This window comes from Neodiprion virginianus, chromosome 3 (genome assembly GCF_021901495.1).
Source record: "Neodiprion virginianus isolate iyNeoVirg1 chromosome 3, iyNeoVirg1.1, whole genome shotgun sequence".
NCBI lineage: Eukaryota > Metazoa > Arthropoda > Insecta > Hymenoptera > Diprionidae > Neodiprion > Neodiprion virginianus.
In genome coordinates this window covers 31,998,410-32,013,969 of record NC_060879.1, presented here as the reverse complement: position 1 = coordinate 32,013,969, position 15,560 = coordinate 31,998,410, and the positions used below count along the sequence as shown (strand labels likewise).

At 41.7% G+C, this 15,560-nt stretch overlaps 1 protein-coding gene across 1 annotated transcript in view; it reads left to right on the top strand.

Moving 5' to 3' along the window:
- Nucleotides 1–15,560, top strand: part of LOC124299960 (uncharacterized) — an 84,017-nt gene that overhangs the window by 34,402 nt on the left and 34,055 nt on the right. Inside the window, exons 9-10 of the mRNA XM_046753447.1 lie at nt 4,747–4,949; nt 9,313–9,401. Coding sequence (XP_046609403.1) covers nt 4,747–4,949; nt 9,313–9,401 — 292 coding nt within the window. The remainder of the gene's footprint in view (nt 1–4,746; nt 4,950–9,312; nt 9,402–15,560) is intronic.

Sequence of the window (15,560 nt, the reverse complement as noted above, 5' to 3'; positions counted from 1 at the left end):
TTCATCACGCGAGGCAAGATTATCGAGCTCACGTGTCTGTGCAGGAAATTAGAAGTTGGCTCGTTTCCGACGGCGACTTCGAGTATATAAGGGGAAAAAAAAGAAACGAGAGGAAACAAAAAACCATAAGTACAACGCAAAATGGTTCTGGAAACTTTGAGAATTTCGCACAACTTTGGAAAAAGAAAAAAAGCACTGCGCGCGGTAAAACGTACTGTTTTTGAATATGCATTCACTTTTCATGTTTATGAAGTGAAGACTCTGTAATTAACTAATTCCCGCGAGAACGGTACTGAGCCAACTTATGGGTATACTGGCCATGTGCAATTACACGGTATCTTGGCATAAAAATGAATTCAACGATCTGAAATACCCGGCAGAAGAGAAGCGTGAAAAGCAATTTTCAGTCTCAGCGAATAATAAGCAAGTTCCGGGACTTTGCTCGGGGGTATGAAAATAAAAGAATTGAATATTCCGAGAGGTGTAATATACGCACGCAGATCGGTCCATCCATTTTTCGAGATCAAGTGCTGAATTCAAAGCGTGCCAGGATTACCGAGTTTGCGTAATTCAACTTTTTCACGCCATCTCTGACAGCTGTCGATCCGGAATGAAATCTATGAACGTGAAAAAAATCTCCAACATGGCGCAATCGTTTGCTCCCAGACATTTGTTGGAGATCTGGTTAGGTAATTTTTCTTTTTGATTATGAAATGCATTATGAAATGAAATTCTGCAAAAGCCTCTAAAGAAATATTCGTACCTGTAATTCAACAAGAAAAAAAGACCTTATCGCAGTAGAGCGTTCGAATAGAGAAACGGGAAAGCGATGGACTCGCGTTTTTCAATGCATTGATATTTGCTAATCTGCAGAGGTATTTGTAACGCTATTATAATGGAGCGACTGATTTCAGTGCGTGTAGAGAGCTGGGACTCCCGATTTAATTTTTTACAATACAAAAACTTTCGTTCGGAAAGCAATTTTAAAGTTTTAATTAACATTTACCCAGAGAAGATTGAATATTTATTTCCATAAGCCGTGGGGTAAATTGATGCGAATTTCATGAAACGATGCAGTCAATCTTTTCTGACATTATACAAGTTTCCCAAATATACCGTGGAATCCAGAATATTTTTGATATTTCGGCGAGGTTATAACAGAATGAAAAGACAAACAACGGTACCGAAACATCGCCAACGGGTCAACATCGACTTCCGCGAGTAGCTGACGATGCTCTACATCGAACGCGTGAGTTTACGTGTGACACTGAGCAACGTAGACGCACGTGTTGGACCTTAGAGCATTGCCTGATCCTTCGAAAGTAAACGAGGACGCTGCGAAGACAATCCGGAATCGATGCTTCTACGGAACATTTTTCATACGTGGAAGACATCGAGTCGACGTTTACACGGAAAAGAAGAACGGATCGCTGGCATCCACTTTTTTACTTACTCCGAATGCAAACTGGTACGTGTCATCGATGGATCGAAGAAGCGGTATATTTCGATGCACATTTGACACAGTATGCATTCGAATATTCGTTTCTTCTTTCTCTCGTCAATCAAATTGTTCTTCCTTGTACGAAAAGCTCTCTAATCACAAGTTGCCGATTTTTCCCTGCATCGAAGTATTCACTTTGTGAGAATTACTGCGGTGCAGCAGAGACAATTGACTGAAGCACGATCGTCGCATTGTAAATAACCGTTTCCAGGAGTTTTATAACCTCATGGAGCTTCCGACGTGTCACAATCCTCCACCGGATGGTACAGAACTCGAACAAAACGAATTAGCGCATATCATGCTTCGGAGTGTGCGTTTCATTATCTAAATATATAATACCTGCACGATCTTTCAAAGGACCTTACGCGTTGCGTCTGATGTACTAAGCGAGGGTGGAGGGTGGGAGGTGGGTACTTCATTATTCTACGGAGAACAGACTAGCGTGCTTTCAATGTAGGTACGTTTATACATTAAGTATACCGCATGCAAGCTGGCTTGGTTCCGTGAAGATGAGGGCAGAATAGGATGGGGCAAAGTTGAGAGGGGTCGCCGTTCGTGCGATGGAAGAGGACGTTTTTGATTGGTTCGTCACGTTCGCTCCCCGGTGTAACTGTCTAATACACCAGAGCTGTTCGCGTTTGTTCGAGTAGGGGATCAATACCGCTGAAGAGTGCATTGCAGTGTCGTCGACTACATCTACGTATTATACTTGAATAGACCCGTTAAATGAAATCTCTTTTTCTGATTCCGGTGTTGAGTTTTCTTCCTTGCTTTGCTGTTACGGACGCCCGTAATAACACTGGTCTGCGGGAACAAACTTTTTTTTTCTTATTCTTATTATTATGTGTAATTATAAGGTTTGATGCTCTTGAATCGAATTATAGTAATTAAAAATATGTACCGCGTATACTTTTCATGTACCGTTTTTTTTCTTTTTTATTTTTTTTTTAATCAAATGTTATTTTTCACTACAAATTGTAATCAAACAGTAATGATAGCAACAATATTTATAAAAAAAAAGTTATAAAGTTAAAGAGTTTAAAAATTGAGATCGTCAGAAAATCTATCTACTAGTATAATTTTAGTTATTTTGAACAACGTTAGGCGATATCTTTCTTTCTCTCTCTATAAGTTCAAACTAGATTTGTATGTACGGATACGATATAAATAGATTAAAGTAGCATAAATGCAAAAACAAAACTAAGAAAATTTTGAAGTTTGAGTGCAAAATATGGAAAGCAGATATAGATTCGGCACATTAAAACCTTCGTATCTATATTTTCTTTTATGAAGTAGGATATCGTTGTAGGCCTGTGTAATAAATCGTCCAAACGGAACGCCGTATTCCCAAGACGTACGAGTACAGTTAGAGGGGAATATCTCATCGAAGTTGCGTCTTAAGGTTCACTTCCGGTGATGTCCCATTCGGTACGCGCAGCCGGCGTATCGCAGTAAAGCTTATTTTATGCACTGGATATGAAAATCGATTTATAGAGTGCGAATTCGCCAAGATGAGATCGGGCCAAACTCGCTTATACGGCAGAAGAGGATACACCTTAACGCATACGAGCTTATGTCGCGGAGCCAGCATCTGTCGGCTTGCCGCCCTCGATTTCTAAATATTTTATTGACCCAAGTTCGATCCCGCCCCCGACAAAAACGGGCACAACCGCTCTTCGAGGAAGCTCGCAGTTACAGTGGATCACCTCGCAACTGGATTTCCGATACTCCAAGGAATCTCGCGACAGAATATAATGTACAGATATGCGCGTGTCGGGAGATGGAGAAATAGAAATAATAAAAAATATAAATAAAAATATAGCCAAGGAACTTCCGATCGACACCAGCGAGCATCCCTCGCACACCTTTTGCGGCATTCGCGATTCTCTTCCGCCGATGTAATTCCCACCCCGCAAAAACAATCTTCTTCTCGGACCGCTGCGGACTTCGTCGAGTGATCTATACATTTTCGTAATTAAATTACACAGGTCAGTTGACTTTTAGTTCAGAGGGAACTGTGATCTCTCGCTTGGATTTCGCAGCCGCCCTGAAATAGCCTACAGGCAGGGGGAATCAGGGCGCATCACCCCCGAATAGAATGGCTACATTGTTGATCGCTCCTGGTATCGAGTTGTTGTTTTTTTTTTCTTTCTTTCTTATTTTTTTCTCTCCTTTTTCTCTGCCGCTATCCGCATTCCCTCGGCTCAAATTCCTCTCGTTGGCTTTGTGGCTCCGCACGAACTGCGGCGGTGCAGACGATCGATTTTCTTTTTTTTATGTTTGCTCTGCGTCAACAAAGAGCAGATCTTTCGTTGTATATAGGTAAATAAACATTTTTTTCACTGGTTCAGTATCGATTATTCGTTACAATTCAATCGAACGGGGAATAGAGCGAAAAATGAGGAATGAAAAATGAACAAAGAATATTAAAATTCACGGCTCGGTCGGAAGCGCGTTGGAAAATGGAAATTTATAACCCCCCTAGGGGATATATGACTCTGTAGGTATCGCTACGCCAGAAGGTACTTCGAAGAGCCAATCTTGCTGGTCAACGGGGTAAAAAGGAAAAGCTGTAATTTTCACCGGCAGAAATGTGTGCGAAGAGTCTGGTTCTTTTCCCCGCTGCATCGAGGGAGCGTAAATGCAGAAGCCATTCGCATCCGTAACTGCAGAAAGCACGAGACGAAGGGCCTTGGATTACACGACTCGAGGGATTTGCTGCTGGATGGAATGCGTGATGCGAACACCCTCGTGATCGTACCTACCGCTTACTTTCCTTCGGTTTCCCCGAAATTCATCGTCTTAGGCCTCGGGCTCACTGGCCGCGGAGTTAAGCCTGCTTCTGCCTACGGAAAGGGATAACACGAGGGCAGATAAACGAAATAAAATCGAGGATCGCGCACTCTTGGCTTCCGCTTCAGTCGCATGGGGCGAATGTCTGTATGTGTGTGTGGAAATCAATTGCTCGTGTAGGAGAAATTGAAAGGATCACCTAAAATTGTCTGGTTCCTCGAACTTCGAGTGGATCAGGATATATGGAAGCTCATTCCTTGTTGCTTTCAGACTTGTCCCATTTTCCACGCTTCGATAAATCAAATGAACACGTATCAGATATCGGATAAGTTTTAGTAACGCGTAAACAGAAGTGTCGATGAGAATTTGTCACGCTACAAATAATGCGTCGAAAAATTTATATTATGTTTTACCGGATGCTTGTCTCAGAGGGTGATTAATTATGATTACAGCACCGAACATTTGACAGCTTCTTATCCAGGCTCCGCGCGGACGTCGGCTGCAGGATCCTTGGCAAGTTCACGTGAGAGCAGCGCGTCCCAAGGACCTGCTCCGTATCGTGTTTTGATGCTAGGCGCCCCTGCTGTTGGTAAAAGCTCCCTAGTCTCCCAGTTCATGACATCCGAGTATCTCCATGCCTACGACACATCGATAGGTGAGTTTGATTTTCCCATTTTTTGGATCTACCTCTCTGAATCTGTGAATGTCCATTCTTCTTACGCATCATCAATGTATATAAGCCAAGAAACTTTTAACCCTAATAGGTAGAATGGCGTAACGATCGCACAAGGTGAAAAATGATATTCTGCTTCAACGATAAGTTCTAAAAATCTACAAAAAAATATCTAGGTATTGTTTAAGGTTCGCAGAAAAAGCTCTCTTAGTTTTCGTAACCGAAATTGATTATTTAAATATTGTTAACCATCGGGAAAGTTCAGGTAACGTGTGTAATGTCTGCGGTGAAATTCACCCAGAGTGACCTATTAGGGTTAAACGCTTGTCACTACGCTTGAACTCGATTCATATTCTTCGCATGTAAAATATATATATTATTGAAACGAGCTACAGCATGGACATATCTTTCGACTGAATATAAATTAATTTTTTAATAAAATTCTGAGACATCACTTACGTCCGTATACGGAGATGAAAAGTACTCGGATTTCCTTACTTCGTTTTACGCAATTTGGGAAAGAAAAAAAAATACTATCATACCCTCGAGATTTGTATCGCTGCGTGCTTCTGTATTTTTTTTGGTTTATTATGCGGGATGTTTTATTATATCCTTGAGCAGTGTATAGTCGAATCGCGCGGTATATTCTTCGGCTCCATAAAACGTGGTCAATACCCGGACAAGTCAGCCTTGGAGTGATAGCGACACGGCCCACACTTGCCGGGTTTTATATATAGAGGGCATTCAACTCGGCTCAACCAGCCATCGACGCTAGCTTGTTAGCTTTTTCTTTTTGCCCCTCTTTTTTCCGTGGAAATCCGTATATCGTAACAGCGGAGATCAAGGCGAAGCGACCAAGCGGAGCAAAGTGCATTTCCCGAATGTTTTATCGACCCTATGGAGAGTAACTTGCGTGGCGAATTTCGCGTAGAAAGTTTGTCTAGTGGTACGGGATAAAGACCGATAATTGGCGAAGGGAACAGAGATTCGAAGGACCTGTGATTTTTTTTTCCTCGTTATACTCCTCTCGTCGTTAGTAGAAGATCTCGGGTTTGAACGCCGCGGAATATTCTCATAATTCTGCGGTGCTACGTTACACGATCTAGTTGATTACGAATTACAATAACGTGAACGGGGATTTGACCTCTAAGAAGCATTTGTGCCTCGAAGGCGGTTCTGAAGAGTTCAGGCTCGACTGAATGGAGAGCAATCAAGAATTGGCGCAATCAGAGTACGAAAGCGATTTATTTATAAGCGAATTTACGTTGTAGGTCAATATTGAAGGGTTTCCATTCGTAATAAAGCTGCGTGTTTCTTGCTTGCATGAAAATTCTTAGCCAAGCATCGGCATCTGTCTGTAAGTCTAATCTCATTTCCAATGCTCAGTATCGCCGCTAATTCAATATACCGAGTTTATTTTTCTTCGTATACGAAGAGATGAAAGAGGAGTAAGGCGAGGTTGTACGATATTCTCGGCATTGAATATGCAATATTTTACCACTCGACTGAAGGCGCTTGTTAACTACAATTTATGGTGCAACTGTTCGCAATCTCTTTATACTTCAGTATTATTTATTTCTGAGGATGTAATTAAAAATCTTTTCTGCGCGTGTACAAAACGGAGTGAAGAGTGGCGAGAAAAGTTGAAAGGGTAAATTTATCCCTCGAATTATAAACTTCCTGGCAATAATATACGTCCGTGCGGTATAAGTACTACGAGAAGATTGCTTTACCGCAGATTATGATATTCTACTGTCATAAATAAATCCAATTTCGCCGTCTGGCGTGCCGCGAAAATACACTGCATGTATATGAACTGTACACATATCCCTGTATGCCCACCCTTCACTCGCCGCGTCTCAAACAGACGCGTTCAGGTTAGCTACATGTTTGAAGAAGGTAACACTCAAGTTCCATTGATTGATTCAACTGGTTGATCGGCGATAATCGTATTTCAGATAATTTATATTATCTACCGTAAAAAGGAAAATACTTTTATCTCTCGCTTGTTCGCCGGTGCTTTTGCAGTCTTACTGCTGTGCAACATTCTACGAAAGCAGCTATAATCTTTGTTCAAGATAAATTCACGTCCTGAAAAGACGTTTAGTCGTATACTGCGACGTTTGCTGAGGAGAATCATTCGATAAAATGAATCACACTGAAACGACTCAGTTTCTTATAGTGGATACCTACGATACAAAGAAATTCGTGCGTCAAACACAGCGGTAAAAAGTCCTGCGGAAAGGCGTCGTAAAAAGTTGAAGCCGTCACGCGTAGAGTGCTTCGTCTGCTCTGAAGACACTATCCGAGCAATGATCAAAGCAGAAACCAATCTGTGCGTTAGACCTAAGAATTTTGGACGGATATTAGAGTGGCTGTCAAAGTCTCGTTGCAAAAAAGGTTAATGCGCGAGCGTGCCAGGCAAACATCAATTTTGTGTTCGAGGTTGAATAAAACCCGTGAAAATTTTGCGATTCATAACAGAGTGTGCTCTTGTCTGAATCTGGTGTTCTTGATTTTTTTTCTCCCCTTTGATTCAGAGTCTTACCAGAAAGAGACTTAGGGAACTGGCTAAGCTGACAAGACCTGACCTAGCTTTCTTCGACGTACTGTTGAATACCGCAGATCCTTAGAGAGGGATTCGAAAGTCTCGCAAAAGCGGATTTTCGGGGGTGGAAATAGAAAACATCCCGACTTTGTACCAATTTATTGTTTGACTTTTCACCGGCGAAACTGTAAATAATATTTATGTATGATATGTTAGGTAGGTATGTTTTCCGATTGTGCCTGTCTATTTCCTCGATTTTTTTCACATTGTTGTCGCGATCGGTTTATTGGAGAAAAATGATAGAATCCAGAATTTCCACTGAAAACCTCGAACTCAAGTAAACTGGATGTGAAAAGTAATTGGAAACTCGATTAGAATACGTGTACTCTGCTATAATTTAATTTCTTCGAGTAAGCATGTCTTCCTTTATCAAAGATCCGACGACGATTTCATTTGCAAAGTTACATCGTCAATACGCTATTGATACATGGGATGATTAGAGCAGCAGAGTTTTTCTATCAACCGTATTTTTCGCCGATGTACCGCTTTCCCAATTTTGTGTTTCCTCTTCTTTCTTTCTTTCTACGGAAATTGATTTTTTTTTTTTCGTATCAAAAATTCCGTCGGGGAAACTGGAAATACGCTTTTGAAATGTCCCGATGAAACAAATTTTCAATATTCGATCAGTCAAACAGATGACAGTATATCTATTTCGCGTTGGGGCGATTTTCAGACCCTGTATCATCCGTGTGGCAGGACGTACAGGATGTTACGTACAGTTCACTTCACTCTCGCTTCAACTCTTTGTCTATTCCGAAATATTATTGAACCGATCTTCGAAAAGTAAAGGCAGGTCAAATAATTGTTATCCGGTCTTCCGATGATTATAACAAGGCATCAAAGCGCACTTGTTGACACGCCTACGTAGGTATAATAGCTTTCGAATTGTCAAAATAGTGCTCAACTTCGAATGGATTCTAGCTTATATAGCTTCAGATTACAGGTGGTTCACCATTGATCGATCTATACTCTGAGACATGTGTTTGTATATCGTACCTACCCACCAGGTTTAAACCAGCCAAGTTTTAACGCGATGCGACGGCTCAGGCACAGAGTAAAGAGCGTTTCTACACATTGCCAAAGTTCGAAGTCCTGTAACTAGTTCCGGACTTAGAACTTCCATGATTCATTATTCGCAACGATCAACAAAAAATGGTCTAGGTATACTTACGTACAATTTGCATAGCAATAGCCGACTAAGTAGGACGAGAACCGATTTCCGCTGGATATAAACGAAGGGAAATAAACCTGTGGAAAAACGAAATAATTAAACTGGACTAAAAAAAGGTAACAAGCGTAACTTTTACAGTGGAGTTAAACAGCCGTGTAACTTCGTACTTCGTTAACCACGCTTATGGTATTCATGTTTTGCCGGCTTCAGGCCACGCCTGGACGAATATTGTCAACATCTTAACCCAGTTTTAAACACACCGTGCCTCTGGTTGCAAAGTGAGGAGCCGAAAATCCACGCAAACCGTCCTTTAGACACGCGAACAACTTGGCATATTTACCACCTGCTTAAACGTTTCCAGAATGCAGAGCTCGAGGTGCATGTTGATGCATGCTAATTATCCAACCGAGTTTCAGGCATTCTTTAAGTTTATATCGTTTAAATCCGCGGCCTTTAAAACAGATGTAGAATAGAATAGATGTGATCCGACGTATGTTGTACACGTAATTAGTTTTGTTGAGTGTAGCTAAGAGTGGTTGGATTGTGAGTAGCGGTGTGTGTTACAGATGACGAGTCTGGGGACAAGACAGTCAGCGTTCTTCTAGATGGCGAGGAATCCGAGCTCACCTTTATCGAGTCCCCCGCCGACGTGAATGTAAGTACTTCTTTAATTATTACCAACAATTTTGCGTCGCACGATAAACCGAATGTAGCGCGAGTCCAACAACAAGTGTACTTAACGACGAAGTCGTCGCTTTACCAATTGTTAGACCACCTGCTCGACTACCTTGAGTATATAGCTCGCCGTGAATATACGCCCCAGTGTGTGTATCGAGGGTTGAAGAAAAAAAAAAAAAAAATGATACGGCAGGTAAATAGGGAAAAAATTGACCCGGGAAATCGCTGACCTAGATTTTAGTCCCACGCTGAGGTTTATACGCGCCGCGATCAGCCCCTCTCTTTGATTAATTTTAGCTCTCTCACACTTCTGTTACCCCCTGAATTCTTCTCGAACCTGTCAATAAAGCGATGGGTTCGAAAAGGGCCTCTGCCACCTATTTTCAGCTGCGACCGGATTCTGTTCAGCAAAGGGTGAAAGTATGCACACCATATCCGTCAGGGCTAAAGGACTATATATATATATATAACACCTCGCGTGACAGCGTGACAACTTTGCGCACGTGTGTTTTTACGCACTTTGTGTGCTGTTCGCATAATACGTACTTCATACAAGACGGATATCACGAGCGTCACACGTAGGCTGATGAATCTGTGCACCATATCACGTGCCTGTAGTTAGCACCTCTGTTCTATTTCTGCAAACGTTCAATGTATTTTACTGTCGGAAATGTCCAGTAATTCACTCTGACAAAATTTCATACCTATCGGATAGCGCTATGAAAGCCCACGAGATGGATAGGAACGCCTTCTGTACCCTCGCGTATTTCGGTTATCGAGTTACAAATGTCGCTTTAGATTTGTGTTCCACGGTTTCTTTTTCCGCCGTTTTTGCCTGTAAACATTATTTGCCATACCATATCCGTTCTCCTGTAACACAGTTTGGTAACTCCGTAATAGCATACTCTATTTGATATTTGATTTAAAGTTGTTGGTGTTGAGCAATGAGGAATAACTTGAGAAATATTCTACTGAATAATTTATTTGGAGAATTCGATTAGAGCTGAAGTAATTTTCCAGCCAGTGTTGAAACCAGTATTAACAACGGGCTTAAAACGCCGGTGTGTACTTTGAAGATAAAAAGGAATAACGTATAAATTTTACAGATAAAGTTTCATCATTACCTTTCGATTTATTTGACATGGGCACATGAAACGCGAATCACGTTCAAGGGCGACATGTTGAGGCTAGGAAAATTTCCTTTATGACCCATTTTGTTACCCTGTCGAGAGCAGCGGATGTGATTTCATTTTCCTACAGCGTTAATGCAGTTAGGTTGCAATCACGTGCCGAAGACTAGGGCGCATTTATAACCGACTAGTTGACCCGACCGTGAGCACATTCATTTTGTCGCCCACACCCGCATCCTAAACGAATTATACATTTTGAAAGCACGACGAGTAGGTGCCAGTGATTCACTTGCAGAATCACTCGATGAACTTCGATCAGTCACGCAATAATGACATCTACTCGACTCGTTCCTCCTGGTTCCATATCGACGAATAATCCTCCCCCACAGGGAATCGATTCTTTCATCCAATCATTGCCTGATATTGAAATGAGGTGTTCAGCGAGGGTTGGAGGAAGAGTTCTACCCCTAAGCTAACTCCTAAGCAGTCCATTCGAAATGAATTCTCTGTTAGTATTTTATGAAATAATATCTATAAGCTCAAGCAATTCCGATGCTTGAAACTGCAGATAAGTCGTAAGAAACGCGATTTTGAGACAAATTGCTTTAACAAATACTGAATTCTGAGTAAATTGAACGCGGAAAGTTGATTATGCGTTCATGGGCCAGAAACTAAGTTGTGTAGAAATAGGTATGATAAAATATTGTTCTTGAGAGTAATTGGCGGAGAAAATAATTTCAGGATCCGGTATTTATATTTTGATTTGTTTCGTACAGTCAACCCGTCGACGATATTCTTTTGAAACATTATATATATGCGTGTGTGTGTGTATATACATATAGCAGCAGCAAGATCCCATTCCTTGCAGGCTAATTAAAAGAATTAATCTAATTACGCTCGGTCGCACGCTTCTCTCAGACGGACGGTGAAGGTCTTGCCTGCTAATTTCACCGTGTCTCCGCATTTCGCCCCGAAGGTATGTAAGAACTTTGGAGTGCCACGAACACTTTTGCAACTGACGTTACGGCCGTTCTACCCGACTTTATATACCGTGTAAACTGGTGTATGATTATACCTGCGTACCTCCACCGACAATGAGTTGAGTTAACATGATTGTAACGCATAAAAGTATAATATCAATATTACGAAAGTTCAAGAACAGGGTCAAAATATCTGTGATTCACTCTTCTTGTGAATTCGCGATCGACTCGACTCGGAAAAGTTCGAACTGTCACGGGGTTACACCAATCTTTCAAGTGTACCGGTATATATTCCATGATAAAATTTAACCGCGGGAGGAAATAACGTGAAAACTTTACTACCGGGGTCCAGCTGCGAAAAAGTTTCGTCCGTATATCATACGCGGTGCGTTTTAAGAGCGCAATGGATATTTGATAATCATGCATGCTCGTATGTGCGCGCTGTATTGGTATATGTATAGGATATACATGAATGCCACACGGATGTATACTTATTTTATTGTCTTCCATTTTCCACCTTGAGTATAAAGCCCACCTTTTCGCCCTTAGGCTCTGCCATGCCGCTTCGTACACGTGCCATGAATATACGTGATGCATACAGCGTATATATATATGGTATATTCTATACGTGTGTATTATACACATGCTTGAGACTCTACGGTGCGCCACTCAAGACGTCTGAGTTCGTTCTCTCTGAGGAAATTGAATAACTCAAACACCCGGCACTCTGATCATCAAATTTACCGTACAAGTGTCGATATAAGTGCCCACGTATATATTACCATATTATAACGCTGCCTTACATAGATGCGTATTTTGAGACCAAAGTAGCCACTGCAGTCGAGCAATAGAAAATTTATCAACGACTCGAGGAGTCGTTTGTCATTCTTTCCCAAGTCTTGTACGTACTCCTGATTCATGTATAACTTCTTGAAGAGACGATCGAATTCTTCACAGCGTCGTCGTACCAAAAATAAATTCTCAACCTGACATCGAATTTCAATGAAATCCACCCTGCGTATAGGATGTTTAGAAGTGGGGAGAGAGAGGGTGTATCTGAAGCAGCATTGCTATTTCGGCGACCGTTTCGGCAATTTATCAGAAATATTTTCTTTCTTGTAATTTTTTCGGCTCGTATTTCATCCTGCGAGTGGCGACCCGATCAAATATTCCAGACTACATGAAACGAAAGCGAGGCATTAACATCGACACATATCGCTTTCGACTCTGTTCCATTGTCTGGGCGATAGATGATTTTCTTTTACGTTCGAAAAGCCCGAGAATGCTTCACCGAGTCGCACTTAGTTGCGATCTTACGACCGTCATAAATCAACCGGGGAAGGAAACGGGGGTAGAGCAACCGATGCGATAGTTAACGCGCGATGTGGGCAATGCAATTCGAAAGCAACAAAAGTCTTTCCGCTGCACCTGCTATACGTGTCAGAAATATGTCGAAGCAGGTTCAGTTTCGTCTATTCCAACTCAACCCCAGAGGAAATGTGTACGTACATGCATTATACCGTCTGGCAAAAGGGGATCGTTTGACTCCGTTACCACGACCATTTGTCATTGACAGCTCTCTGATCGCGAGCGTTGAACACAAATGGCTTTACTCTTTGTACGAGTATCCTGCTCGCAAAGGCCACGCGATACGTCGACACATGCATGACATACGATCTCGTACGAGCCCGAACGAGAGCAGTTCAGTTTCTGGGTAAACTGTATCCTCGTATTTTCAACATCCTCTCAAAGTGAATACAATGTGTGTACTGTCGAAATTTCCCAAATGTTTTAAAAATGTATTCACAAATGGGTTTGCCTTCTTTCATTTCAATTGCTCAATCTTTCAGAGTTACGAATTTGTATTTCTTTCTCCGTTCAACCCCTTCGCTCCCTATTACTTGCGTAGAGGGGACTGCGATGTCACGTGCGATCGTTATACCAAGTCGTCGTTGAATATAAGTATTCGTTGGCCGACTGTCCCGTATCAGCGACTGCAAGGACCAAAGATGCAAATGTGATCTCCGGAAATACTCACTTTCCCCGTTGGATAGATCCGGCCTAGTGGCCAGTCCCTCTTCGCGTGCATGGTAATTGCTCAATTAGGTACGTACTTGTTGCCCGAGTGTGACCGAACAATGGGAAAGCTCTAAGGAAATTGAATCGCATTTTTGATTTCTTCTGTGAGTGAATTACACTCACGGATTCATGCCGATGTTGAACTATGTATAACATAATACCTACCTATATGGATTCTTGTTTCTTGTCCGATACACTTTGAACAGAAATGAGTATTTCACAAGCACGGCAGGATTGGAGTCGAAATCCCGAAAAACCAGAAAGTCGACCAGACGCAAAAGAATAGACAACATATTTTTAATAACATTTAAACAGCACATCTTTTTCCCCGTATAGTTTGATTTGTTCAATACATTATTACATTAAATCGTGTTCCACATTTACGTTCGCGCCCTCGTGTCACTTCACAAGCGGAACGCCATCTATTAGCCGCAAATAGTGACGTTGGAAAGAATAAATGTGCTTCTAACGTCTTGCAGCCTCTCGGTATTTTGTCAATTCCGTCTCATTGTCAGTGGGTTTCGGGATTTTGACCTTCTAGTCTTTGGTCAGTCGTTATTGATAAATGCGGATTCGTAAATTTTCGAAAAAGGCACGAGTTCGACATTTGAATTGTAAACTTTTTGACTGTTTGGTATTTTTGCAGTTTAATATTTTTCCTTTCGTAATCTTGCCCACGCTTCGTGAAAAAGAAATAAATAAATAAATAATCGGTATAACTTCATTTATACATTTTTGCGTTCTCAATTTTTATTTTTCTACAAGACATTGTTTCACATTTATAGTCTTTCTACGTTGTTAACTGTCGGTAATTTGACTTTCGGGATTTCGTCCCGTCGACTTTTTGGTCTTTCGCATTTTCGTACCCCACTAGAATGGCGCTATTTCTAAACTCCATTTCAGTGCCTAACAGCAGCTCTGTGCATAATTCAATTTTGTTCAGGTGGTTTCAATGTTCTAACGCAACACCGCGCTTATGATTCAACTCACGGTTTCTCGAGAGTTAATCAGGTGCTAAAGCTTTCGAGGAAAATTGAATCGCGGCTATTGAATCCAGTTCGTTTCAATTATGTATCACGATACAGCCGTTGGTTACGCATACAGATTTCGGTTCGGTCTTCCAGCCTTGGATATAATTAGCAGTTTTGTACGGCGCGCTACTATAGCCCAATTTTATCTTTCACGCCCGAATGGAACAATGCAAACAGAATTTTAACGAGTGAATTATGCCGGTGTTTTCGCCCTCCGTGCTTTTATCGCATTTGCACACAATACCAAACTGAAATAATCAACCTACCGCGGCGACGAACATCCGATATGCCGTTATGTGCTTAATGCTTCACCGTCGGGCTTCGGGAATTGCGACGTTGACGGGTGACGGGCACGCGTGTACACAACTGGCACCTACAGCTAGGTCTGCCACGTCCGTGTACTCGAATTCATCTACTCAGCCGCGCACTTGAGCTTGTTCCATTGATCTCCCGCAATCACCGGCTGATCCACGCAGAAACAAATTATTGAGGATTGAGGCTTCGGACAGGCTTTGCCGATTAAATGAAAACAGGCCCTCATATTCCCACGATTACCGTCACGTTATCTCCGTAACGGTATGCCTGTGGACAGGTACCAAGCTCATTAATTAGCGTATGCAGCACCTAAAATACCTGGAACTGCTGGGCTGTAGTTGGGTAGGAGAAATGTCAACGTCGTTTTTTCTACGAAAACATCAAATATTTATACAGAAGAAAGAACTGCGCAGAAATTCTCTTTGATCCAACTAACAACTTCATGAGTCTCAATCTCCGTTCCGTTTAATTAAATTAGTGTCTCGCCGTGAAATTGCGCGTCCAATACGCGATGAAACTTTAGCTTTACCATCGATACCAATCTTACTTATCGGACTGGCTTTCCAATTAATTTTTTCTCGGATAGAGGTCGACTTTGACT